This window comes from Penicillium solitum, assembly GCF_028829755.1.
Source record: "Penicillium solitum strain IBT 25940 chromosome Unknown utg000004l_segment0_segment0, whole genome shotgun sequence".
NCBI classification, from domain to species: Eukaryota; Fungi; Ascomycota; class Eurotiomycetes; order Eurotiales; family Aspergillaceae; genus Penicillium; species Penicillium solitum.
In genome coordinates this window covers 2,622,308-2,644,393 of record NW_027072124.1, presented here as the reverse complement: position 1 = coordinate 2,644,393, position 22,086 = coordinate 2,622,308, and the positions used below count along the sequence as shown (strand labels likewise).

The 22,086-nt window shown below is 48.3% G+C and overlaps 9 protein-coding genes across 9 annotated transcripts; 7 read left to right on the top strand and 2 right to left on the bottom strand.

Annotated features, from left to right (window-relative positions):
• Positions 1–940: 940 nt before the first annotated feature.
• On the top strand, positions 941–2,159 carry N7455_006998 (uncharacterized protein; the record flags this gene model as incomplete). The annotated part of the gene is made up of 4 exons (XM_040953634.1): positions 941–1,316; positions 1,410–1,582; positions 1,664–1,898; positions 1,984–2,159. The coding sequence occupies 4 exons, from the start codon at positions 941–943 to the stop codon at positions 2,157–2,159; spliced, it is 960 nt and encodes a 319-aa protein (XP_040816014.1).
• An 802-nt stretch (positions 2,160–2,961) lies between these two features.
• Positions 2,962–3,999, top strand: N7455_006997 (zinc-binding dehydrogenase; the record flags this gene model as incomplete). The annotated part of the gene is made up of 4 exons (XM_040953549.2): positions 2,962–3,054; positions 3,110–3,284; positions 3,334–3,687; positions 3,737–3,999. The coding sequence occupies 4 exons, from the start codon at positions 2,962–2,964 to the stop codon at positions 3,997–3,999; spliced, it is 885 nt and encodes a 294-aa protein (XP_040815938.1).
• A 376-nt stretch (positions 4,000–4,375) lies between these two features.
• N7455_006996 (MBL fold metallo-hydrolase) lies at positions 4,376–5,583 on the bottom strand (the record flags this gene model as incomplete). The annotated part of the gene is made up of 3 exons (XM_040953505.2): positions 4,376–4,964; positions 5,032–5,172; positions 5,231–5,583. The coding sequence occupies 3 exons, from the start codon at positions 5,581–5,583 to the stop codon at positions 4,376–4,378; spliced, it is 1,083 nt and encodes a 360-aa protein (XP_040815912.1).
• Positions 5,584–6,177: 594 nt separating this feature from the next.
• Positions 6,178–7,947, top strand: N7455_006995 (uncharacterized protein; the record flags this gene model as incomplete). The annotated part of the gene is made up of 6 exons (XM_040953670.2): positions 6,178–6,417; positions 6,469–6,747; positions 6,801–6,841; positions 6,897–7,609; positions 7,663–7,871; positions 7,921–7,947. The coding sequence occupies 6 exons, from the start codon at positions 6,178–6,180 to the stop codon at positions 7,945–7,947; spliced, it is 1,509 nt and encodes a 502-aa protein (XP_040815885.2).
• Positions 7,948–8,487: 540 nt separating this feature from the next.
• N7455_006994 (flavin-containing monooxygenase) lies at positions 8,488–10,632 on the bottom strand (the record flags this gene model as incomplete). Its single annotated transcript, XM_040953653.2, has 5 exons — positions 8,488–9,135; positions 9,189–9,444; positions 9,501–9,861; positions 9,920–10,161; positions 10,213–10,632. The coding sequence occupies 5 exons, from the start codon at positions 10,630–10,632 to the stop codon at positions 8,525–8,527; spliced, it is 1,890 nt and encodes a 629-aa protein (XP_040816028.2). The 3' UTR covers positions 8,488–8,524.
• An 817-nt stretch (positions 10,633–11,449) lies between these two features.
• On the top strand, positions 11,450–13,731 carry N7455_006993 (uncharacterized protein; the record flags this gene model as incomplete). Its single annotated transcript, XM_040953584.2, has 4 exons — positions 11,450–11,542; positions 11,602–11,681; positions 11,740–12,712; positions 12,766–13,731. The coding sequence occupies 4 exons, from the start codon at positions 11,450–11,452 to the stop codon at positions 13,729–13,731; spliced, it is 2,112 nt and encodes a 703-aa protein (XP_040815930.2).
• A 577-nt stretch (positions 13,732–14,308) lies between these two features.
• N7455_006992 (alpha/beta hydrolase) lies at positions 14,309–15,425 on the top strand (the record flags this gene model as incomplete). The annotated part of the gene is made up of 2 exons (XM_040953465.2): positions 14,309–15,201; positions 15,260–15,425. 2 exons carry the CDS (start codon positions 14,309–14,311, stop codon positions 15,423–15,425), a joined length of 1,059 nt encoding a protein of 352 aa, XP_040816068.2.
• A 679-nt stretch (positions 15,426–16,104) lies between these two features.
• N7455_006991 (flavin-containing monooxygenase) lies at positions 16,105–18,155 on the top strand (the record flags this gene model as incomplete). The annotated part of the gene is made up of 5 exons (XM_040953627.2): positions 16,105–16,400; positions 16,463–16,744; positions 16,802–16,959; positions 17,012–17,629; positions 17,689–18,155. The coding sequence occupies 5 exons, from the start codon at positions 16,105–16,107 to the stop codon at positions 18,153–18,155; spliced, it is 1,821 nt and encodes a 606-aa protein (XP_040815859.2).
• A 1,665-nt stretch (positions 18,156–19,820) lies between these two features.
• Positions 19,821–21,731, top strand: N7455_006990 (uncharacterized protein; the record flags this gene model as incomplete). The annotated part of the gene is made up of 1 exon (XM_040953497.2): positions 19,821–21,731. The coding sequence occupies one exon, from the start codon at positions 19,821–19,823 to the stop codon at positions 21,729–21,731; it is 1,911 nt and encodes a 636-aa protein (XP_040816074.2).
• Between the last annotated feature and the right edge of the window lie 355 nt (positions 21,732–22,086).

Sequence of the window (22,086 nt, the reverse complement as noted above, 5' to 3'; positions counted from 1 at the left end):
AATCATCACTAAATTCCAGATCCCGGGCATTCCGTATGGATCCACCCGCGTCGGTCCACTACTTTGAAGCTGCGCGGCCTCGTGGCCGCGGATACGGGAACTGAAATTCGTGTCTTTAGCGATGGCTTATCGAAGCTGCCAGCCGCTGCCGATCTTAAGCAGCTCGCGATACGACTACTTCATCCCGAGTCGCGCGACCCCGAGGTGGAGCTCGCTACCAAGTACTCCGTACAGAATTTCGATAACCAACACTTGAATGTTGTTAGCCTCTGCAATATCGAATTCAACATATACGAAGACGGCCTTTGAAGGGGTGGAAACCAGGGATCCCCACCCGCTCCGCCGTACTTGGCCTACACGTGTGTGAGTTAGTAGGTTATCGCCAACAAATCTTGGGGGTTGGTCTCCCGGCAGAGACATCCACTGGTATCCCATATCTGCGAGTGTCTCGTCTGCGCTCAAGTTGGGACATAAATTCCAGCCGATCTTTCCATATATTCGCAGTCAAAAAACCGTGGACCTTGACAGGCTCCACCTTTCACAAGTCAGGGTTCTTACCAGGAGGAGCACGTTCGCACTCAAATGTTCATTTCGAGTCTCCTTTTATACCTTCCTTGCTCTTAAACCAGGGAATTGTGTTCGTTAATAACATCCGAATGACCGAAAGCTTTTATTATTCGACTGCCCCGGTTATGGTCGGTTGTCCCCTTTTAGGTTACCGGCTTGGCAATAATCTCGGCTGCAATCCTTTGTCGAGGCGAACGCGGGGTATCCTATACCGGCCTACCATAGAAACGAAAAATTACCTCGGATATGTTGTAGATACAGCTAGACAGGCTGTTGCTATAAGTGGCATAACTAAGGTCCCTTGTCAACGCGACATTTTCAGAATCAACCAACACCCCCAATAATACTCTGTACACCTACAGTTTAGTTGACAATGCCTCTTCCTAAATATACCTACAACGGCCCAATCGACCACACAGTGGTTCCCGATCTAGCCAATGCCAAAGGTAAATCCGTCATCATTACCGGAGGCGCAAATGGAATGGGCGAGGCCATGGTGCGCGCCTTTACTGAGGTCGGCGCCTTTGTCACCTTTGGTGACCTTCACCCCAGAGGAGACGATCTCGCTAAGGAATTGAACGCAAATGGTGAAACTGCCGCGTTCGTCAAATGCGACATTACAGACTGGGACAGTTTGATTACACTCTTCGAGACGGCCAAATCCAAGAGTCCGCATAACAGCGTTGATATTGTCATTGCCAATGCGGGAATCTCTCGTGCCTCTGGTGACAGTCTATGGAACCTCGATGGTAAGTCTGTCTATATCTGGTAACTTTAAGTTCAAGATGCTCGAAATTTGGCCGTGTATACTTCCATACAACCAAGGCACTGACAGTCCATAGACCCTAACGGGGAACCCACCAAACCCAATCTCAATATTGTCCGTGTCAACATGGACGGGACATTCTATACCTGGAAACTCGCAGTTCATTATTTCAGGAAACAACCCGATACCGAGGACCGAGACCGATGCTTCATCATGACAGGAAGCATGGTTGCATACATCGATTCACCGGTAAATATGCCGTCTGATACTTCCTTGAATTACTCATCCTTTATAACTACAAGTAATTCAGTGACTAATCCACCGCGCTAGGGAAACTGGGAATACACAGCGACTAAGTATGGCCTCCGGGGCTTCATGAAGACCGTGCGCCGAAACAGTTGGGAGCAAGGAATCCGAATCAACTACGTCGCGCCATGCTGGATCAAAAGTGCCATTCGTACCAAGGAATACGAGGATTGGCTGATTGAGCGTGGTGTCGAGTTTGGCGAACAGGCCGATTGTGCCGGTGCAATGATGCGAGTCGCCTGCGATAAATCCATCAACGGTATGTCAACTCACACTTCTCCTCTTTGTAATTTGTCTTTAGACAAGATATTATCGCGATATTACGGCTAACGCTGCCCTACCAGGACGCTCACTCATGATTACCCCGAGGGCGTTTGCCAAGGAGGGATTCGTGGATGTAAACAAGGAAGACTATTCCGACCCCAAAGACGAGTACTTTGCCAAGAAGCAAGCGTCGCAGTTGGTCATTATCGAAGATAAATGGCTGGATGATTATAAAGTGAGGATTTACAAAGATTGAGTCGCATTTCACTGCTGACTCGGAGCAGAGACAGGGTCAAGGGCGGAGATCGTGAGCAGCAGGTTTTACTATAGTGGCATATCTGGTCTAGTCTTGGAATCAAATTCAGTTTCAATTTTTAAAATTCCTTTGTTGGATAGTAATCATCATGCGCCCATATTTTTCATTTGCAATATATCTGCATAACCGCCCTATCGGCGTTTTCAATACGTTCGTATAGTAGCTCCATACGATATTCCGGAGAATGCTTCGGTACAAAGCAAACGGTCGTTCGGTATGACCGGCTATGTCGGCTGCGCACGGCTAAACGGAGGATCCCGCTAAAGAGTAGTAATTAGGACGACTCTAGACCATATACATATAAGGCGACCATAATTGGGACATTGGCACACACCAACTCATACAGTATAGATCAGTACATCATGACAGTTTCTGCAAGCATAAACATCCCGTCGTCCATGTACGCGTGAAGGAAGCATAAGGGAAACCCCGATCCTGTGAGTAACCGCATATTCACTAAGAGTAAGCGTTGCTAACAACCACACTGGTCTGGGAAGAGGTCCCGGTCCCTGAAACTCCAAAGGGAGGATTCTTAGTGAAGTTGCTAGCCTCTGGGGGTGAGTATTTGACGACTATTCTTGGGTTCCAACATCACATCTTCTGGAGATCCTAATATCTGTTTGCTAGTGTGTCACAGCGACCATTCACTTCTCACGAGTGAGAAGCAGCGCCCTTGGTTTCAAGATAAATACATCCTGGTATGCTGGTCATGTCTTGTGCATCAAGATGCCGGAAATTCAAAATGTTGACCAAATTTCCTCGCTTCAAGGGTCATGAAGGATGTGCCGAGATTGTACAGATTGGCGACCAAGTGAAAGACGCGGGTTTCAGCGTGGTAGGTCTTCCAGAGTTATTTCTAGAAGATATATTAGGCCTAACAACATGAATAGGGAGATAGAATCGCGACTATCGCTGTCCCTGGCTGTGGATCAAAGAGCTGCGCAGAGTGCTCACGGGATCTCGCTCAGCTATGTGAGCAAGCCCACCACGCCGGTATTGGTCAGGACGGCTTCTATGCACCATATGCCGCGCTTGACCTTCGAGCAGTGGTTCACGTCCCCGAAGGTTTGTTTCCAGGATAGTGTTATGCGGCTTGGTCTAACATAACTGGCAGGAATTCCGTCATCCGTAGCAGCAGTGGCAACGGATGCTGTCAAAACGAGTTATCACGCCATTGTAAGACGCGCTGAGGTCAAGGCTAATGAGACAGTCTTTCTGTTTGGTCTTGGGGGCCTCGGGTTTAATGCGTTGCAAATTGTTCTGCATATCGGGGCTCGAGTTATTGTGTCTGATATTCGACAAGAACGGTTGGAGGAGGCTGCAAAGTGGGGCGTTCCTCGACAGGATCTAGTACCAGCTGGGAAGTCAGTACAGGATTTCGTGCGTGAAAATGCGTTGCAGGGCAAGATTGACACCACACTTGATTTTGTGGGAACACACCAGACTTTCCAGGATGCACAAAACATTGGTAAGTATTGCGCAACGGAATTATTTGACGGTGCTGACCATTCCCTTAGTTCGAAGAGGAGGAAAGCTTCTCTGTGTTGGTACTATCGATGAGGAGAACACAGTCGACATGAAGATTGGCATTCAGAAAAGACTGAGCATTATCTTTACGTACGGCGGACAATGGAGAGATCTGAAAGAAGTCCTGGATTTGATCTCGAAGGGAATAATTCAGCCGCAGGTTGAAACTGCTGACTTGAAGGAATTCCCCAATATCTTGAAGAGTGTTTGTGATGGAAAGGTCAAATCCCGGGTTGCCTTGTTGCATGAGTAGCACCCCAGCCATATCGCATTGAACAACTTTATATTCCTCTCAAATTATATGTAGATATATTTATCTCATAATCCTTGTGAATCCTACGATAAGCTCCTAATGTTGGGTATTCCTTTTCCCCCCAATTAACCTTCTATTGACATGATGTAGCGCCATCAAAATTATGTGGCTTCAATCGCCAGCTGCCAATTGCCCCAAATCTTACTAGGTCATCAAATGTTTACTTAAATCTTTAAATGATATTGTAGCATTTGCTTTGACAAACATGGGGACTGTACGCAGCCAAATGCGGTATATATTTCCACACATCCTGATGGAACACGCGAGCATTGTGACAGACTTATAACCCTCACCTAAATAATTGAGATGGTCTCCTTTACAAGCCTTTCGACTTCCAAAAAGGTTCCAGGTCCCGGAACCAAGTCCACTTGACATTTTGGGCCCATCCCTTCTCCTTCCAAGCGTTAAGACTCAATGGGAAATGATCGACCCCATCTCTAACACTCGCATCATGTGCAATGATAACAAATATGTTCTCGTCGCAATCCAATTCTTGTAATTGGTCACGAGTCTTTTGTGCAAGGGGGATATCATGACCGAAGCACATTTCGTACATCGTATCTGTTGGTTTCCTTCCCCTAGTGTGCTGCAAATCATCGAAAACACTTCCCGGGCAGAAGGGTATATCGCTTTGTGTGTTGTACGGATGGGGAGATATTTCTGGGGGCACAGGAAGATATTTTGACGGTCGAAAGATGCCCGCATAATGACAAATGTCTCCTCCCATCATCACGAAGGTAGGTGGATTTGCAGTCGTTCGCGCTAAACCGCAAAGATGTCCAATTGCATGTCCTGGACTGTCTAAGAGGTAGAATGACCCATCGCCGAAGTAATCGACAGCAGGGAATTTCCCAATACGTAGGGCATCAGGACCATCGAATCGGATCTCACGCAGGGATCGACCACTACAATAAGTTAGATTCAAAATCTGAAAGGGAATCAAGATTATTCCGCAATGACACTAGAACTTACGCATAATCACTCTCCCGGATGGGGGATTTGGGATTAGCAGGATAACCAGGCAACATGGCGTCCTTGAACCCAGCTCCCACGATCAAATCAGTGCTGCTAGGGAAACTTGATGGGTCACCTATGTGGTCCCAATGCCAATGGCTGTAAAGTCGCTGTTAGTTCTCTGTTAAAAGGTTGCAATACTTTTGGAATTAAATACCTCCAGATAACTGCATTAATGCTCTCTCCAGGGATGCCGTTCTCTTCCAAAATATCCACCACGTTCTTTGATACTTGTATGTCGTAATTTGTTGTTGGTATATAATTTGCAACAACGGGAGCATAGTTTTGATAATCCTTCCGGATTCCCAGATCAAACACCAACTTTTGACCTGAGGGATGTTCCAAAAGGAACGTCAAAACAGGCCCTGGTTTCTTTGTTTCCACGCCAGGTACAGGTGGTTCCATGAACCGTTTGATGATAGCTGGACCGAAATTGACGGGGACGATCATTTTCACGCTCACCACCTCCTTGCCAGGAGGCAGCTCGATAAGTGGTCGACTAGTTGCCATGTTTATTTGGAGTTAGGATCTTCTTTCAACTTCAAGCAAATATGATACATACGCCTTTTCTTTATGCGACCTGCAGTCTACGCGATGTGGAACGCCCCGCTCTTGGGCGGTATCGGCCGTGTTGGGACACTATCGGTATTTCCGGATTTGGATAACCATCGCGAGTCTCCCCCCACATCTTCGGCTCCCATGTCCTCGATTATTTCGCAGGTTCTAGCCTTCCATGGTTTGGTCTCGTATTCATACGCACTTCCCCGCATTTATGCCCCCGCGTTTTCGGGGGCTAAACGCTCGTAGCATCACCTGCTCATCATGGACGGCTGTAAAGCTTTAATAAACATTCCGGCTATCCCATCGGTAATCCTGCTAGGGAGTTTCCGTCGGCTGTCTTATTATGCCTACATGATAATAACACTATTACGCACACGACGGAGGTCAATCATGCCCAGAGATTGGCACTCTGCAGCTCGGTATGGATCTCTTCCCCAGGAATCCAGTACGATATGTCCGGAGATAAAAAGGGGCTCCCAGCCATCGCCGTGAGGGCTGCTTTGGTCTTCTAACACGCAAGCTAATTCTATTCAGAAATTTACTATGACCTCAATTAAGGAAGATGTCTCCCACATTTCGAATGGCGAAGAGGGAGACTTGAAAAAGCTCGACACCGCGCACGGAGATGAAGCGATCAAGGTCCTCGCTGTATATGAGGGTGATCAAACCTGGACTCCAGAAGAGGAGAACAAGCTGCGCAGGAAGATTGACCTGAAGCTGCTCCCTGTCCTGTGTGTCACCTATGCATTTCTTTATGCTGACAAGGTCCTTCTTGGACAAGCGGTATGACCATCCCCTGGCCTAGAATACTCCATAAACTGATGATCCTTCCAGGCTCTCTTTGGGATCAAAGATGACCTGGGCTTGAACAGCGGAAATCGCTTCTCCATGGCTTCTTCTATCTTCTACCTTGGATTTATCTTGGGCGCTTATCCAGTTACCTTCCTGGCCCAGAGATTTCCCATTGAGCGCGTTACTTCTATTGCCATCGTAGTTTGGGGAACTACTTTGATCCTCACACCGGCTTGTACGAACTTCCATGGATTATACGCGCAAAGGTTCTTCCTCGGTTTCACTGAGGCCGGCATCAGTCCGATCTTTATGATGATCGTCGTATGTGACCTTTTTCTGCTCCCATCAAACGATATCGGCTAACCGCGATCTAGGGTGGATGGTACAAAAAGGATGAACAATCCCTGAGAATGGGGTATGAGCTCGCATCAACGGCGTGTCGATTTGACCTTTAGCTGACTCGCTTCTAGTGCTTGGTACTCATGCACAGGTTACGTCTCCATCTTCTCGCCTCTTGTTAACTACGCACTTGGGCATCTCGGAGGAAGTCTTTCCCCTTGGTTCTATATGTACTTTTTTGCTGGGGGGCTCACCATCATCTGCGGTGTCCTGATTTACTTTGTCCTCCCATCCGATCCTATCCGAGCCAAGGGTTTCAACGACAGGGAGCGATTTATTGCGGTATCTCGCATGAGGACGAACAATTCTGGAGTCAGAAACACTCATTTCAAAGGTGGCCAGGCCATTGAGCTCCTGACTGATATCAAGTTCTGGCTTATCTTCTTCTACGCCCTGTGTGGTATGTTCGCTAATGCCCCAATCTCGACTTTCCAGGCTATCATCATTGATGGCTTTGGCTTTAACCCACTCAACTCGTTGCTTCTCATGATCCCTTCTGGCGTTTATGCTGGTACCATGATGTTGATCACAACATACCTGGCTTACAAATTCCCTGGCTGGCGTGCATATATCGTTATTATCTGCCAGTTGATTACGATGGCTGCCGCTCTCATGCTCTGGCTTCTGCCTCGGTCGGAGCTTGGAGGACTCCTCTTTGCTTGCTACATCCTCACGACCACGGGCGCTGGGTATGCAGTTATAATGGGCCTTTTCCTCGCAAACAACGCTGGCTATACCAAACGATCGCTTGCCTCCTCGGGCTTGTATATTGGATACTCCCTTGGTAGGTTATCTATCCCCCACAAATGCGAAAGTGCTGTCACTGATGCTCAGCAGGAAATTTCGCCGGACCCCAGGTCTTCCGACACGAAGATTCACCTCATTATAATCTGGGATTCATCGTGGTGGTTATCACAGCGGTTATTGCGGGTTCCCTGGTTCTGGTATACCGAATCCTCTGTTCAATGGAGAACCGCCGCCGCGACAAGACAGGCACCGTGGAAGGCTTTGAACATGCTTACGAGGATGACTTGACTGATAAGATGGTGAGTATCCCGGGTTCTAGTTTGCTCCCATTTATTGACAGGCCCGCAGAATATGCAATTCCGGTATTCATTGTGAGAGAACGACGATCGGCGGGTTAAAGGGTAGTTTGGGGAAACTCGAAGTATAACAGTTAGTTTAGTCTTAGGCTCGGGAAAATACAATATATTGTCGACGCTGAATTTACCTATAATCAATTTAAATCTCGGTACAATTGATCGGCATCTCTCAAGGACTTGTCGCCGATCCTTTCCAACACCCTGTTCCTCGGACAGTCCACATTTACCTCTTCAAAGGGCCAGCACTGTAACCAACAAACTCATGGAGTATTAGAGTATTACATGTATACTGTATCCATGCAACATCTCTGGATATGTGTCATCCACTAGAGTAGTATGGTGGAGATACCATATATCAAGTTGTACTAACGAGGAAAGGGGAAAGAGAGAGATCATATGGTTCCATTCTCGACGCTACTTGCTCTATAGATTATCCTTACCCATGTAAGTGAATTGATGATAAAGGCAGAATCGATTTAATAGAATAGGCGTAGGAAAGTGTATATTCAAGTTGCAGACTATATAAACAAACGTGATAAATCAAAAAAAAAAAAGAAATATCGATAGCAGGAGCGCGCCCTTGGGTATATATCTATCTATTTCGCTACCCAGCTCTTATCATCGGGACCATGGGCCTCTGGTCCTGGCTTAGCAACCTGCACGTACCATCCCAGATCAGCGTCCTCCTTCATTTCCCACTCAGTAAATCCATTGCCAAGGAAGCGGAAGGGATTGCCTGAGTTGTAAGCAATATCATAGTGTTCTGAGCGGATCTCGCCGAGCAGCCGGCGGAACAGGATAGCACTGCCCGCGAAAAGATGTGTGACTCTTCCGTCCACAGTGCCTCTCTTATACCAGCTGCGACAGGAGCCGGACCAGACCAATGTCTTGTGGATTTCGTCTTGGTATTTTCCAAATGCGTGCACGGAGGACGCCTTGGGGACCATGTATTTGATGTCTTCTGTGGCGATCTTCTTGATCATTTTGACGAAGTAGTCGCCGGTCCAGTTCAATGCTTCAACGAGGGATCCGTGGCCGCACAGGCAGTTGGGTCCGGCCATTGTGAAGTAGTTAGGGAAGTCATCGGTTCCCACTGATAGGTAGGAGGTGGGTTCATCCTTCCATTTCTGGGCGAGGTTGACTCCGTTCTGGCCGACCAGGGGATATTGGGGGCATTTGGAGACGTCGAAGCCAGTGGCACAAACCACTAAGACACTCTGTTAGAGATGAAGTGAAAGTTGGACCAAGGGATTAACTTACAAACATCGCACTCAAACTCTTGCCCGTCAGCTGTGACAATCCCCTTCTCGGTAATCTTCGTAATTGGGCTCGAGGTGAGACTGCAATTCGGCTTTGAGAATGACTCCAGGTAGCCAGGGCCGGGGGTCACTCGGCGGCAACCGATCTCCCACTTGGGGATAAGCTGTTCGCACAGCACGGGATCATGATTGAGCTTCTCAGCCATCTGAGCTGATGCCAGTGCCACGGTAGTTTCGTTGGGCTCTCCTTTCATGAACTATATGATGGTCCCTATTAGCTTTCGTTAAGCAGAGTTGAGGGCTGTGTCCTTACCAAGCGGAATGCCTTGTTGGTACGGTGGATAATTCCTTTACGGTATTCCCGGTGTTGGATAGGATCGCGGAACCGCTCTTTCTCTTCTTCCAAGAATTCGGGATTGGTGTCCTCGGTTTCTCTCCCAAGATGCTTTGAGGGCGGGACACGATAATAGACCCAAGCTGGACCACGAATAAAGTTGCGCACCGTCGTACCTGGCAGTTTGGCCATTTGAGGCACGATCTGGATGCCAGATGATCCGTTGCCGATGACAGCTATCCGCTTGTTGGAATAATCGAAGTCATGGTCCCATCGTGCAGAGTGCGTGACATGACCCTTGAAATCGGAAAGTCCGGCAATCTTTGGCCAGGAAGGGCTCCTATCGGGATGTTAGTACAGCTTTTCTCGAGTTCAGATGATACCAGTTGAGTACTTACACCAAGTTACCTTGGCCCGAGATCAAAATGTCACAGTACTCATCCCGTTCGACTCCATCGTGCTTCACAGTAATCTTCCATTTTCCTGAATCTTCTTGCCAGTAGGCACCAACGACCTGAGTTTCTAATTGGATATCACGATCAAGGTTCCACTTCTTTACTGTTGTCTTGATGTACTCCTGAATTGCAGGTCCGCTGGAATAGAAGCGGGGCCAGTCTGGGTTAGGGTCAAATGGGAACGCCTGGGCATGTCAGCAGAGCATTCAAATCGGGAAAAGTTACCGTATACTTACATAGATATGAGATGGCACATCACATTGCACGCCGGGGTAAGTATTGACTAGCCATGTTCCTCCGATATCGCTTCGGCCTTCGAAGATCGTGTGATCAACAAAGTCCTGAAGCTCCGGGTAGGCATGTTGGAATTTATGCGCAAGCACTAGCCCAGAGAAGCCTGCACCAATCGTGATAATACGGAGTTTTCGAGGGTTTAGGGCGTATTGGTCATAGAATGGAACTGAATGTTCTTTGAGCTGGTCCCTAGTTGTAGATTTCGGACCATTGTTGGTGGTTTTGCCGTTGATACGGTCGGCGAAATGCGAAAGCAAGCTCTCCGGGAGGTCCTTCGCTTCTTCCGTGGTGAAAGCCGCAGGGACTTTACCGTCCGCCACATGTGACGTTGGTAGGTCTGGAGTCACGATGGAGGGTGCCATTGCCGTGGGAACGTGGTTTCGATGAAGGTTGGAGAGGGGTTAGAAGATCCTAGTTGAACTATTGATAACCCAAAACTTCTCTTGTCAAGTAAGTTGATCGACAAATTGGACTTGTTGATGTATTTCGTTGTCGAGAATCCCCAACTTTATACTAGAACAGGAATGCGGGAGAGAACACATGCGACGCCTCCACCCCTTCCTGTGCAGGCCAGCAAGAGGACGTTCCGTGCCGACAGAGCGACCCATCCTGCCCCACCAGACGCCGTGACCTTAGTGAAACGAGTTGCATGCCGAAGGGTTCAATCGCGAGTACAACCAAGGAAGACTGGGTAGCCGAGATGACCTGACTGAACGGGGCTAGCGCGACACGTGCCTACGGCAATCCGCTTTTGGAAACACCGACATCGTCTGTTCCTCGTGTCTCGGCTTTGGGGGATAATCTGTTCAACCCGAAGTGGATTCCGAGTGATTCTTTGAATTGCGAAGATCACTAGTCGCTCAAATGGGAATCGCCCGCACGGCACTGGTTGGCATACAGCCGTGTGCCATACAAGCGCGAGAACGGAAGCGAAATATCTAGCGACCCACTAGAAGGGTGCACCAACAGTTCAAAGCCAAATCAGGGATCAGAACACCCCCTTGAATGTTAGGTGTCACTACATACCTTGAGCTCTATCCGACTTCGGGAAGCTCCCCACAGCCTGTATTCTTGCGATCGCCACGTGGCACAGCACCAACCTTGTCTCGGCGATGTTCAGATAATATTAACGAATGATGCGGATGAGACCAACTTCTGCCATCGCATTCCGTGGCCGCGATGATGACTGAGGCGCAGTGGGTGCAATCTACTCCCGGGACAGGAAAACGCAAACGCGCCGGGCTCGCGTGTATTTCATGCCACTCCAAGAAGGTTAGATTTTCCGCAAGATCCATCCATGGGGTCTTCCACGTACTCAAAAACTGTCACAGATCAAATGTGATCTCCAAGCCAAGATACCCCAAGGCCAAAACAGTTGCAGTAACTGCGCGTCAACGGGGAAAGTCTGCAGGTCGGTGTCTCCCTTGTTGGAATGTTTGACAAGCGGCACTAACCCTGGCAACCTACAGCCCGAGGCCATCTAAGCGCGAAAAGGGTCGATTGGCTCCTGGGACTGAGCAATCACCCGCCTCTCCCGCTCTTGTCGATCCTTGTGGCGACAGTAGCGTTGACCTTGCATCCTCGCATTTCGGCTTGGGACAAAGCGGCCCTGGCATTGATGCTGGAGATGTAGACATGCAAGATGTCTCACCTCATAGATTAGTTCAGCCAGTTCTTCTTGACTTTGATTCGGAACTCCTTCAGCGGACTACCTTCCACACGACTGAAGGAACACAACAACTTGAGACGGCTAGGTCCCAACAAGCGCAACCGATCAATGCGCCATCGGTATTGGATGCTTGGTCAGCGGGTTGGGCGCCTTCGTCCCATGAGCAGTCACATGGAGTCCAAGGGGAAGTTCCATTGCGACCAGCTTGTGGTCCAGTGAATAGCAGGACTAGTACAACTACAGATGATCCTGGAGAATCAATGGCAGGATCTGAGAGAAAAGAGTCGAGTAGTCATGTCGGTTTGCAGCCTGATCTACGTCAAAGCTTTACGGAAACATACTTCGAATACTGCTACACCTGGTGTCCAATACTCGACAGGGCGACCTTATCAACGGAACTCGCAGAATCGCCACTGTTGGATAACGCAATTGCGGTTTTAGGGAGCCATGTCCGCCCGCCTCTCATCCCACACGCAGGGCCAGCCACCTATTATAGTCGTGCCCGGCGACTCTTCTATGATGAAGAGGAGGAGGAAGAAGAAGAAGAAGAAGAAGAAGAAGAAGACCTCATTGCCACCCTGAAAGCGGTCTCCCTCTTTTACTGGTGGGCACCTCGACCACCGTCGGTCGCACACAGACACTCCTCCTGGTGGTGGACTTCTATCGTCATTAAATTAGCTCAGCAAGCCGGCTTTTATCGAGAGTCCGTTACCGACATGTCTAGGGATGGCATCAAGCCATACATTCTACGGCGAATATGGTGGACTGCTTTTGTGGGTATTCCAAGTCAGCTTATTGCTTTGTTCATACTAAACAATCTTCTCAGGCCCGAGAGCGTCTGACCGCGATCTGCCAGGGTAAGCCATGCCTCATAGACCCCGAGGACTGCAATATACCACCGCCATCGTTGCAGGATTTCCCGCATTTGGAAGACACGAGCAAGGCCGAGGTATTCGTGTATTGGGTCCGTCTATGCACTATTATTGGACGCATCGCAAAGGGACTGTCACGGTCGGCAAATTCATCCTCAAATTCGAAAACCTTCCCTGTGGATTTGGCTAAAGAACTTATTAACTGGGTTCAATCACTTCCTGTCCATTTGCAGCTACACATCGAGTCCCGCCATACACCCAGCTTTAACCGTGATGTGCACCAGCTGCATCTCCCTTATCTCGCCGTAATAATAGTTCTTCATCTGACGAGATCGCCACAATCGCTTCCACATGCTTTGCCGCCCGCAACGCTCGCCGGATCCTGCATTGCCCGCATTCTCAAAGATGTCTTGGTAAGAAGTGAGATCAGATCTTTGCAGCCCATTAGTTGCTGGTACGTCGGTATGGGCTTCATGGCTCTTTTGCAGGCATCCAGGAGCGAGAGCCTTAAGGACAGCGCCAGTGCAGATCTAGAGATTCTAGCACTCTCTATCAAGGAGTTAAAAAAGATGTGGGCGACTGCCGCTCTTTTTGAACAGAAGTTTGACCGGCTACGATCAAACGAGAGATCCCTGAACTCGGAGGACTTTCCCAATCGCCACTTAGGAAATGAACAATCGACTCGAGCCCTCAATTCGGAGGATGAAGCGTTGCACAGTGGCATAGACTGGATAGACTACTTCCCTTTTGTCTCCAGCCAGACGAGTGTCGTTGCTGAGAAGCTTCTGGTTCAACAAAAACAAAACATGGGCTTTATTTTCTGGGATGGCTTGGATGACATGACCTCCGACACGATGCCCAACTATCAGGATTTTATGCAAGGACTTGAGAGTTGGGCTGATCCCAATGCCTTCGTGTAGTTTACCTTGGGATTAAGCGGGCATGTCTATTTGATACGACGCTAGGCCGACGGCACCGGTTACACCTTTCTCGGTCACCATTTGACTAGTCATCTAGCTAGTGCTTATATCCATCCACCCACTCAAAATCCAAACGTTGATGCAGCAGCTAGATGATCCTCATAAAATTATCAAGCGGCTCATCCCAGCCACACTAGTTTGCTTTCCATTACTGCGAGTTTCCATACCGGCTATGATCCGAATGCCTAACATAAAACGAGTTGTAAGACTTGTAACTCCATTTTATAAGCTATTACAAGTGCAGATTTACAACCGACAGGTATCATTCCACTGTCGTCACGGCATTTATTCGGTCGTTGTACGAATCATAAACACAATACCAGTTCCGAGAGCCGAGAGCATCGGCAATTCCGGCATTTGTCCAGGCGCTTGATAACGATGCATACAAAGCCTTGTTCAGACCTTAGCGCGGCGGCTCATGATACGAAACTGACCTCAGACATGAGATAACGACGCATCAGCAAGCAACCAATTTAACAATAGGGCATTTATTTCATCCATCAAAGCCTCCCATGAGATGTGTGACTTCTCAAAGTACGGTATTCCCAGCGAGGAATGGCTACGTGTGGAAGCCACTTTGCCACCCGTGAAAGAGCAGAGCTTGTCCGAGCTGAAGCGAACAGCCAACGAAGGTAGAGAAACCGTGGCGCGAAAGGGGATGGCAGAGTTTTCGACCAAAGTCTCCACGCAAGATCACTCAATTTCTGGACGTGACGGCTACAAATTAGAGGCGAGAAGTTATCGTCCAATCTCAGCATCCCCTACTGGGAATCTGCCAATTTACATGCACTTTCACGGGGGTGGCTTTATGTTTGGTACTTTGAGCTCGGAGGATACGATATGCTCTCGGCTTGCTGTCAACACACAAGTTGTTGTTGTCAATGTCAACTACCGCCATACTCCCGAATATACATATCCGACCGCCTGGAATGATGCCGAAGACGCGTTCCTTTGGGTCTGCGAGAACGTTTCTCGATTGAACGGTGATCCGGACCGAATCGTCGTCGGTGGGATATCGGCCGGTGCATGGCTCGCCGCCTCTTTGACACTGGCAGCAACGAGACTAGAGCTCCCAGTCTCGCCAACCTTGGCAATTTGTGGCCAGGTACTGATGATCCCTGCTCTGGTGTACACCAAGTGTTACGAATCTCAACTACGCCAAATTAAATGTCCTAGTGTCTCGTCATATTCTCAAAATGAGAACGCGCCGATTCTGAATATGCGCAGGAAGCAGCTATTCAATGGTCTTTTACAAGTGGAAAATCCAGACCCGGCTGACAAACGGCTGAATCCTGGGCTTTTGTCCTCTGAGGAGGCGGCAATGCTGCCACCAACAACGCTTGGGATTGCGGGCTACGATCCCCTACGAGATGAAGGGCTGCTATACGGAAAGCTATTGACCGAAAACGGGTGAGCAAATTTCGAGCAAGCTCAACCTATATCTCTCACTAACGCAATATTATTAAAGTGTCCCAACGAATATCAACGTGTTCAAAGGTGTACCCCATGGATTCCGACGATTCGGCGAGAGATTGGCAGTTTGCAAGCAATGGGATCAGACTATGGAAGACGGAATTACATGGGCTTTAGCAAACCCTTCTACCTCGGGGGAGTTTGTCATTCGGGAACATTAATCGGCTTCTGGGACGCCGATATATCAGGGGGACTAGAATGTTGTTCAATAGCTATGTGTGTCAAAATATATCTTTTCATAGGATCTTTGATAGTCAGATTACTCGGGGTTTTCGAATGTCATTTGTCTCGCCAACTAGCTGTCAGCCGCATGAAAGCATCATGACACCTAGTAGGATATTTGAGACCTCGCGTGATCGTGTACCAATAACAATTACTCCCAACTTCCAACCTCCAAATTAATTCCGAACATCGGCTTTCCTACTTTGTATTTACAATTTTGCAACATTCCGAGGTTCTTTCCCCCTGCCGCCCCCCCCCCCCCCCCGGAATTCCCCACAAGTGAACGCGGGGTACATGGACCGATGTCGCACCGCGTTCTCGGCTGTGAGGTATATCGGTTATCCTAATCTGGAACGCCGGGGTGGAGTCTTTCGGGTTATGTCCCGAAACTAGCGCACCTTGTCCGTTTATTTCGATGCTACAATCTAAGCCGGAGATTCGGCAAGAATACCCCTCCAATATGTATCGCAAATATTTACATATTTATGACAATCGCAACGCCATGCTTAGAGAACAAATTTTCTTCTGAAAGACTGAGATAAGCATAGACACCACACTTAGAGACATCAAGTCACTTATAACACAAAGTTGTACCCAACATTGTCTCTGCTTTCATCCATGTCACCACCCGCAGCAACTATAGAGCCGATGGCTTCGGTCATGAAGCCCGGTCTCCAGAATGGCGTTAGCAGTAAGACCACCACCGGCGCTTATCAGCATCGCCTCGACCCCGGGTATACCATTGTTGAACAGCCCATCGGCACCCGGCGGCCACTTCGCGTCGTCTGCCTTGGCGCAGGGTACTCGGGTCTTATGATGGGTATTGTCTTCAATGAGCGCATGAAGGATGCCAATGCAGAATTTGTTATTTATGAGCGAAATGCCGATTTGGGAGGAACTTGGTATGAGAACCGGTAAGTCTGATGGACCCTGGGCTAAATCTAGGATTTCATTGTAGCTAACGCGTCGATTATAGATACCCGGGATGTCAATGTGATATTCCAGCGCATAACTATGCCTACAGCTTTGCTGCCAACCCGGAGTGGCCGAATTATTATGCGACATCAGAGCAGATCCATTCCTACATGAAAGATGTGGCTAAGCAATACGAAGTTGAGAAATATATTCGCCTTCAGCATTCAGTCGAATCTGCTATTTGGAATGAAGAAAGGGGCAAGTGGGATCTCCAGATCAGGAATGGTTCTTCCCTTATCCGAGACGAATGTGACGTCTTCATCAATGCCAGCGGTGTATTGAAGTATGTATTTCCTTTCCTGTCTTTTGTCGTGTGGATGCTGATAAGATGACACTACAGCAATTGGAAGTGGCCCTCCATTGAGGGACTAAACAGTTTTAAAGGAAGACTCATGCATTCGGCGCACTGGGACTCCAGCTATGACTTCACCGGAAAACGTGTTGCATGTATCGGAATCGGATCTTCGGGCATTCAGATTGTCCCTAAACTTGCCAGTGGTACGCTCATACGCCTAGTCCATCAAGTCTATCAGATAACTGACGTTTCTAGTCGTCGGGAATATGGACTGCTACGTACGGAGCCAAACGTGGATCAGCCCGGCTCCTGGAATCAACGAACCGACAGCAAATGATCCAGAAATGGACAAGGATTATAATTTCGCAGAAAGCACTTTAGAGCTGTTCAAAGATCCCAAAGTCCTTCGTGATTATCGCGCTGCCATTATGAATCGCAGAGCAGAAAACTTCAATCGGGTGATTGCTGATTGTGATCTTCAGCAACAAGCTCAAGACCTCTTCCGGAAATCCATGACCGACCGATTGGGTAACAGTGAGAAGGGAAAGCGCGCGGCTGAGCTTCTAGTGCCCTCCTTCCCAGTTGGATGCCGTCGCCAAACACCCGGACCTGGGTTCTTGGAAGCTATTATCCAGGACAATATCGAGTTGAGATGGGACGATGTCTCAAAGATCACCGAGCGAGGAATCCTTACACGAAGCGGTGTTGAGTTGGAATATGACATTATTGTCTGTGCGACTGGCTTCGACACTTCATTCAAGCCTTCATTCCCACTGGTGGGCCGCAACGGAGCCAACATGGCTGAGAAGTGGGAAAAGGACGTCCCAAAGGCATACATGGGCATGTGCGTGCCAGAATTTCCAAATTATTTCTGTAAGTCTTTCCCTTTTTTCCTCTCTTCCGCCGTGATTCCTATTTACTGACATGTTTAGGCTTCGTGGGACCCAATTCACCGCTGGCAAACGGGTCACTGATTCTCGGCATTCAAGCAACGGCCACCTATATCTACAAATGGATGGAAAAGATGCAAACAGAAGGTATTCGCAGCTTCGAGGTCGACGACGAAGTCAACGAGGAGTACAACCAGCACATCCAGAAGTACCTTGAACGTACAGTTTGGACTCGAGATTGCCGCAGTTGGTACAAACGCGGTACTATCGATGGCCCGGTTATCGCCATCTATGGCGGATCTATCTTCCACCTCTTGGAAGCTATGAAGAACCCGCGCTGGGAGGACTTCAAAATGGATCGGACGCCTGAAGCAAAGATCAACCGATTCTCATATCTAGGTAATGGAACCACTCTGAGAGAGGCCAAGGGAGGTGACATCGGTGCCACGCAAACTCTAGACTTCGATGAGTTCTGGAACCTGTTTGTCCTCCCAGAGGTCCATAACTAGAAGGGGTATGGGGAAGTTTGTATATAACTGCAATATTTTTGTCCATTTTTCGTCCTGAAGCCTTTGAGTACATAGACTCTAGATAGTTAAGAAGGGAAGGCTCAAGGCAGTATGTTCAATGGCATACAGGTCGATTCAGCACTCACAATTTAGCTTCATATCCAACCTTGAATACAAAGGAACCCGGGCATACTGCCCAAGAATTGAGATAAGAGAGGTATAGAAGTGTGTATTCTCAATATGTAACTATCTGCTACTTGTATGATTTTCAACAATAATTACATAATGAATCGTGCAATAAAGGAACCTCGATAGGGCTAGCAAGGCATGTACGTAATGAGGACCAGGTTCCCCGCTGCAATAGTAAACAACATTACTTGTGTTCTTTCAATTCGTCCCACATAGTAAATTTGGGGTTTCTTCTTTTCTTTCCGAATAATACACAAAGATACGGTAGCTGTATTCATATATTCACGGGCTACTATCTTCATCTTCCATGTGTTCCATGTGTTCCATGTGTATCAAGGAATAATATCGCAGTTTGGGTATTGAGCACCAACCCACGAGGCGGGGTAAACGGGCACAGATATATCCGTAAGACGCATGCCTGACATCATTTCAACTTATATTTTGCCATTTTACCTGCTTCTCATTGTGTTGGTGTAGTATTTTGGTTGTCCTCTTACTATATAAGACCTAGGGAAAATAAGGCCAGGAAGGGAAGCAACCAAGACGTGAGTGGGAGATATATTTCGAGCATGTATTAAATGAAGGAATATGAACATGAAAATATACTGAACGAGCAACCTTGGAAGTGTAGAACCAATGAATCGTATTAATTAACAACTATGGACCCCTAGTTATCCAAGTCGACACGGCTGATAATCCTTTTCCGGGTTCTAGTTGAAGGGAGTTGGGAGTTATGCCAAGCCCCCGCCGACTAGGTGTCCAGCCCATGTTTTTTCTCAATTGCACGGTCAATTGCACCTATATGAACTCAGCTACATAGTTATAATCAACTATAAGGACCTCGGGACCCCAACTACGGCGGAATCATTCCGATGCTGTGTGTATCACTGCCGAGCTCTGACTCGAGCAAATCTTATATCGCGCCTTATAGGTATAGTTAGGAACCTTAGAAGGTCACTAAAGGTGAATTAGGAAGCTGTCCCACTGCTTAAAGTTATGTACTCGCTATACTTCACCAATGGGGTTAAAAGCTCCACATCCACATAGTCGGGCCTATAAGTATGTCATTCGATCAATACCCGACGTGGAGAAAACATGGCGAATTGCCGACGCATGGGGTATGTGCACGCACACATTGGTACCTAGGTAGATGCCGAACTGCCGACCCACCCCCGCGAAAAGCAGTGCATATCCTGGGGGCCCCAGATTTAGCATCTTGGCAAAATCTCATATACCATTATCGACATACATAACATGCTGTACAAATTACCTCATAGTTGACCGTCGACATGCCAAGCTAATCAATCACCGATATGGAGGTAGTTGATATCTCAATTGCCGGTATACTGACTAGGAAAAGTGGTATATATATCGGATGAACTTGCTAGCTACCATGCTTCAATCAGCTCAGAACGGAGTTTGTATCGCAAGTGACTGTTGCACGCCTCAGTCAATAAAGTACGATATTCCGTCGCCATGAAGTTCCTAGCGGGATTGTCGTTGCTGTCCCTTATTCATTCTTCGTTTGCTGTTCCTACAGCCAGCAAGTACCCTCGCAATGAGTTAGCTCAGGCTGAGCAGCCCTTGATCAAGCTAAAGCCTCAGCGAACTTCTTCCCGTGATCTTGTGAACCTCGATGGTCTGTGGAAATTCACCCTTGCTTCCGGTGCCAACGACACGACCCAACCCTGGACAGCGCCATTCCCCAGTGGTGCTCTCGAATGCCCGGTCCCAGCGTCTTACAACGATATTTTTGTCGATCGGGACATCCACGACCACGTGGGATGGGTTTACTACCAGCGCGAGGTTTTTGTCCCAAAGGGCTGGTCTAAGGAGCAGTATTTCGTGCGAGCTGAATCTGCCACCCATCACGGTCGTATCTATGTGAATGACCGTCTACTTGCCGAGCACGTCGGCGGTTACACACCTTTCGAGGCCGATATCACCAAGTTTGTCACCGCTGGAGAGAAATTCCGCTTGACAATTGGTGTCAACAACGAGCTTACCCATGAGACAATCCCACCTGGAAAGATCGAGATCGCTAAGGCCACCGGCAAGCGAGTTCAGACTTACAACCACGACTTTTACAACTATGCTGGTCTTTCTCGCTCCATTTGGCTGTACTCTGTGCCCCGTCAACATATTGAGGACATCACTGTTGTCACTGATGTCGATGGCGAGACTGGACTCATCAACTATAACATCAAGGTGGCCAAGAACTCGACTGAGAATATCAAGATCTCTGTTATCGACGAGGAGGGAGCCGTTGTTGCAACTGCCTCTGGAGCTCAAGGTACCGTCAAGATCAACTCGGTCAAGTTGTGGCAACCCGGTGCGGCCTACCTTTACCAATTCCAGGCCAACATTGTAGATGGCCGCAACAAGGTGGTCGACACCTACAGCGTGGCCACTGGTGTTCGCACTGTCAAGGTTGACGGATCGAAGTTCCTCATCAACGGAAAGCCCTTCTACTTTACCGGATTCGGAAGACATGAGGACACCTCAGTTCGCGGCAAAGGACACGATCAAGCCTACATGGTTCACGATTTCCAATTGATGAACTGGATCGGCGCCAACTCTTTCCGCACCTCGCACTACCCTTACGCCGAAGAAGTCATGGACTTTGCAGACCGACAGGGAATTGTCGTGATCGATGAAACACCCGCCGTGGGTCTGAACATTGCTTTGCTAGGTGTGTCTGGAACCGAAGTCCCAAAAACTTGGTCTGAGGAGAACATCAACAACAACACCCAGAAGGCCCACAAGCAAGCCATCCGTGAACTCATTAGCCGGGACAAGAACCATGCTAGTGTTGTTATGTGGTCGATTGCCAATGAGCCTGCCTCCGAAGAAGAGGGGGCGCGCGAGTACTTCGAGCCGTTGGCCAAGTTGACTCGCGAGCTTGATCCAACTCGTCCTATTACCTTTGCCAACGTCGGCGGGGCGACATTCGAGTCGGATCTTATCTCGGACCTGTTTGATGTTAGTTGCCTCAACCGGTACTTCGGGTGGTACTCGGAAACAGGAGACCTCGAGGAAGCAGAGCCTGCCCTTGTCAAGGAGATGCAAGGCTGGGAAAAGAAATTCAATAGGCCAATCATCATGACTGAGTACGGCGCTGATACCATTGCCGGTCTTCACTCCGCTCTTGGTCTCCCTTGGAGCGAGGAGTTCCAGCAGGATATGCTCGCCATGTATCACCGGGTCTTTGACACTATCGAGTCCATGGCTGGTGAGCATGTTTGGAACTTTGCTGACTTCCAGACCTCTGTGGGTACCAAGCGGGTGGATGGTAATAAGAAGGGTGTGTTTACCAGGGACCGCAAGCCTAAGATGGCGGCACATGGTTTGAAGGCGAGATGGACCAATATGACCAGAAGTGGATAGAATCATGTTGCTCAATATGTTTGTTCAGCTTCGTTATTGTTGAGCTTTGAGACTGTTCAGACATCCATCTCAACAGGTATATAGAATTGTATGCGGTTCTCAATTGCAATCAATCAATATCATTTGATATTTTTAGCTACTCGCGCATAGCCTACGTTGCCAGAATATCAGGCAAGAAATGGCAGTACCCGTTCCCAATCCGATTACGTTGAAATATCGTTGAAACGACCAAAATGGCTGGGTATCATATTGACAAATCTGCAACAGGAAAGAGATTCCCGTGCCAAGATGGCTCAAGTCGTACCGGAAGGGCATTTGCTGATACCTTTACGGTAGCTAGATCCCTAAACATACA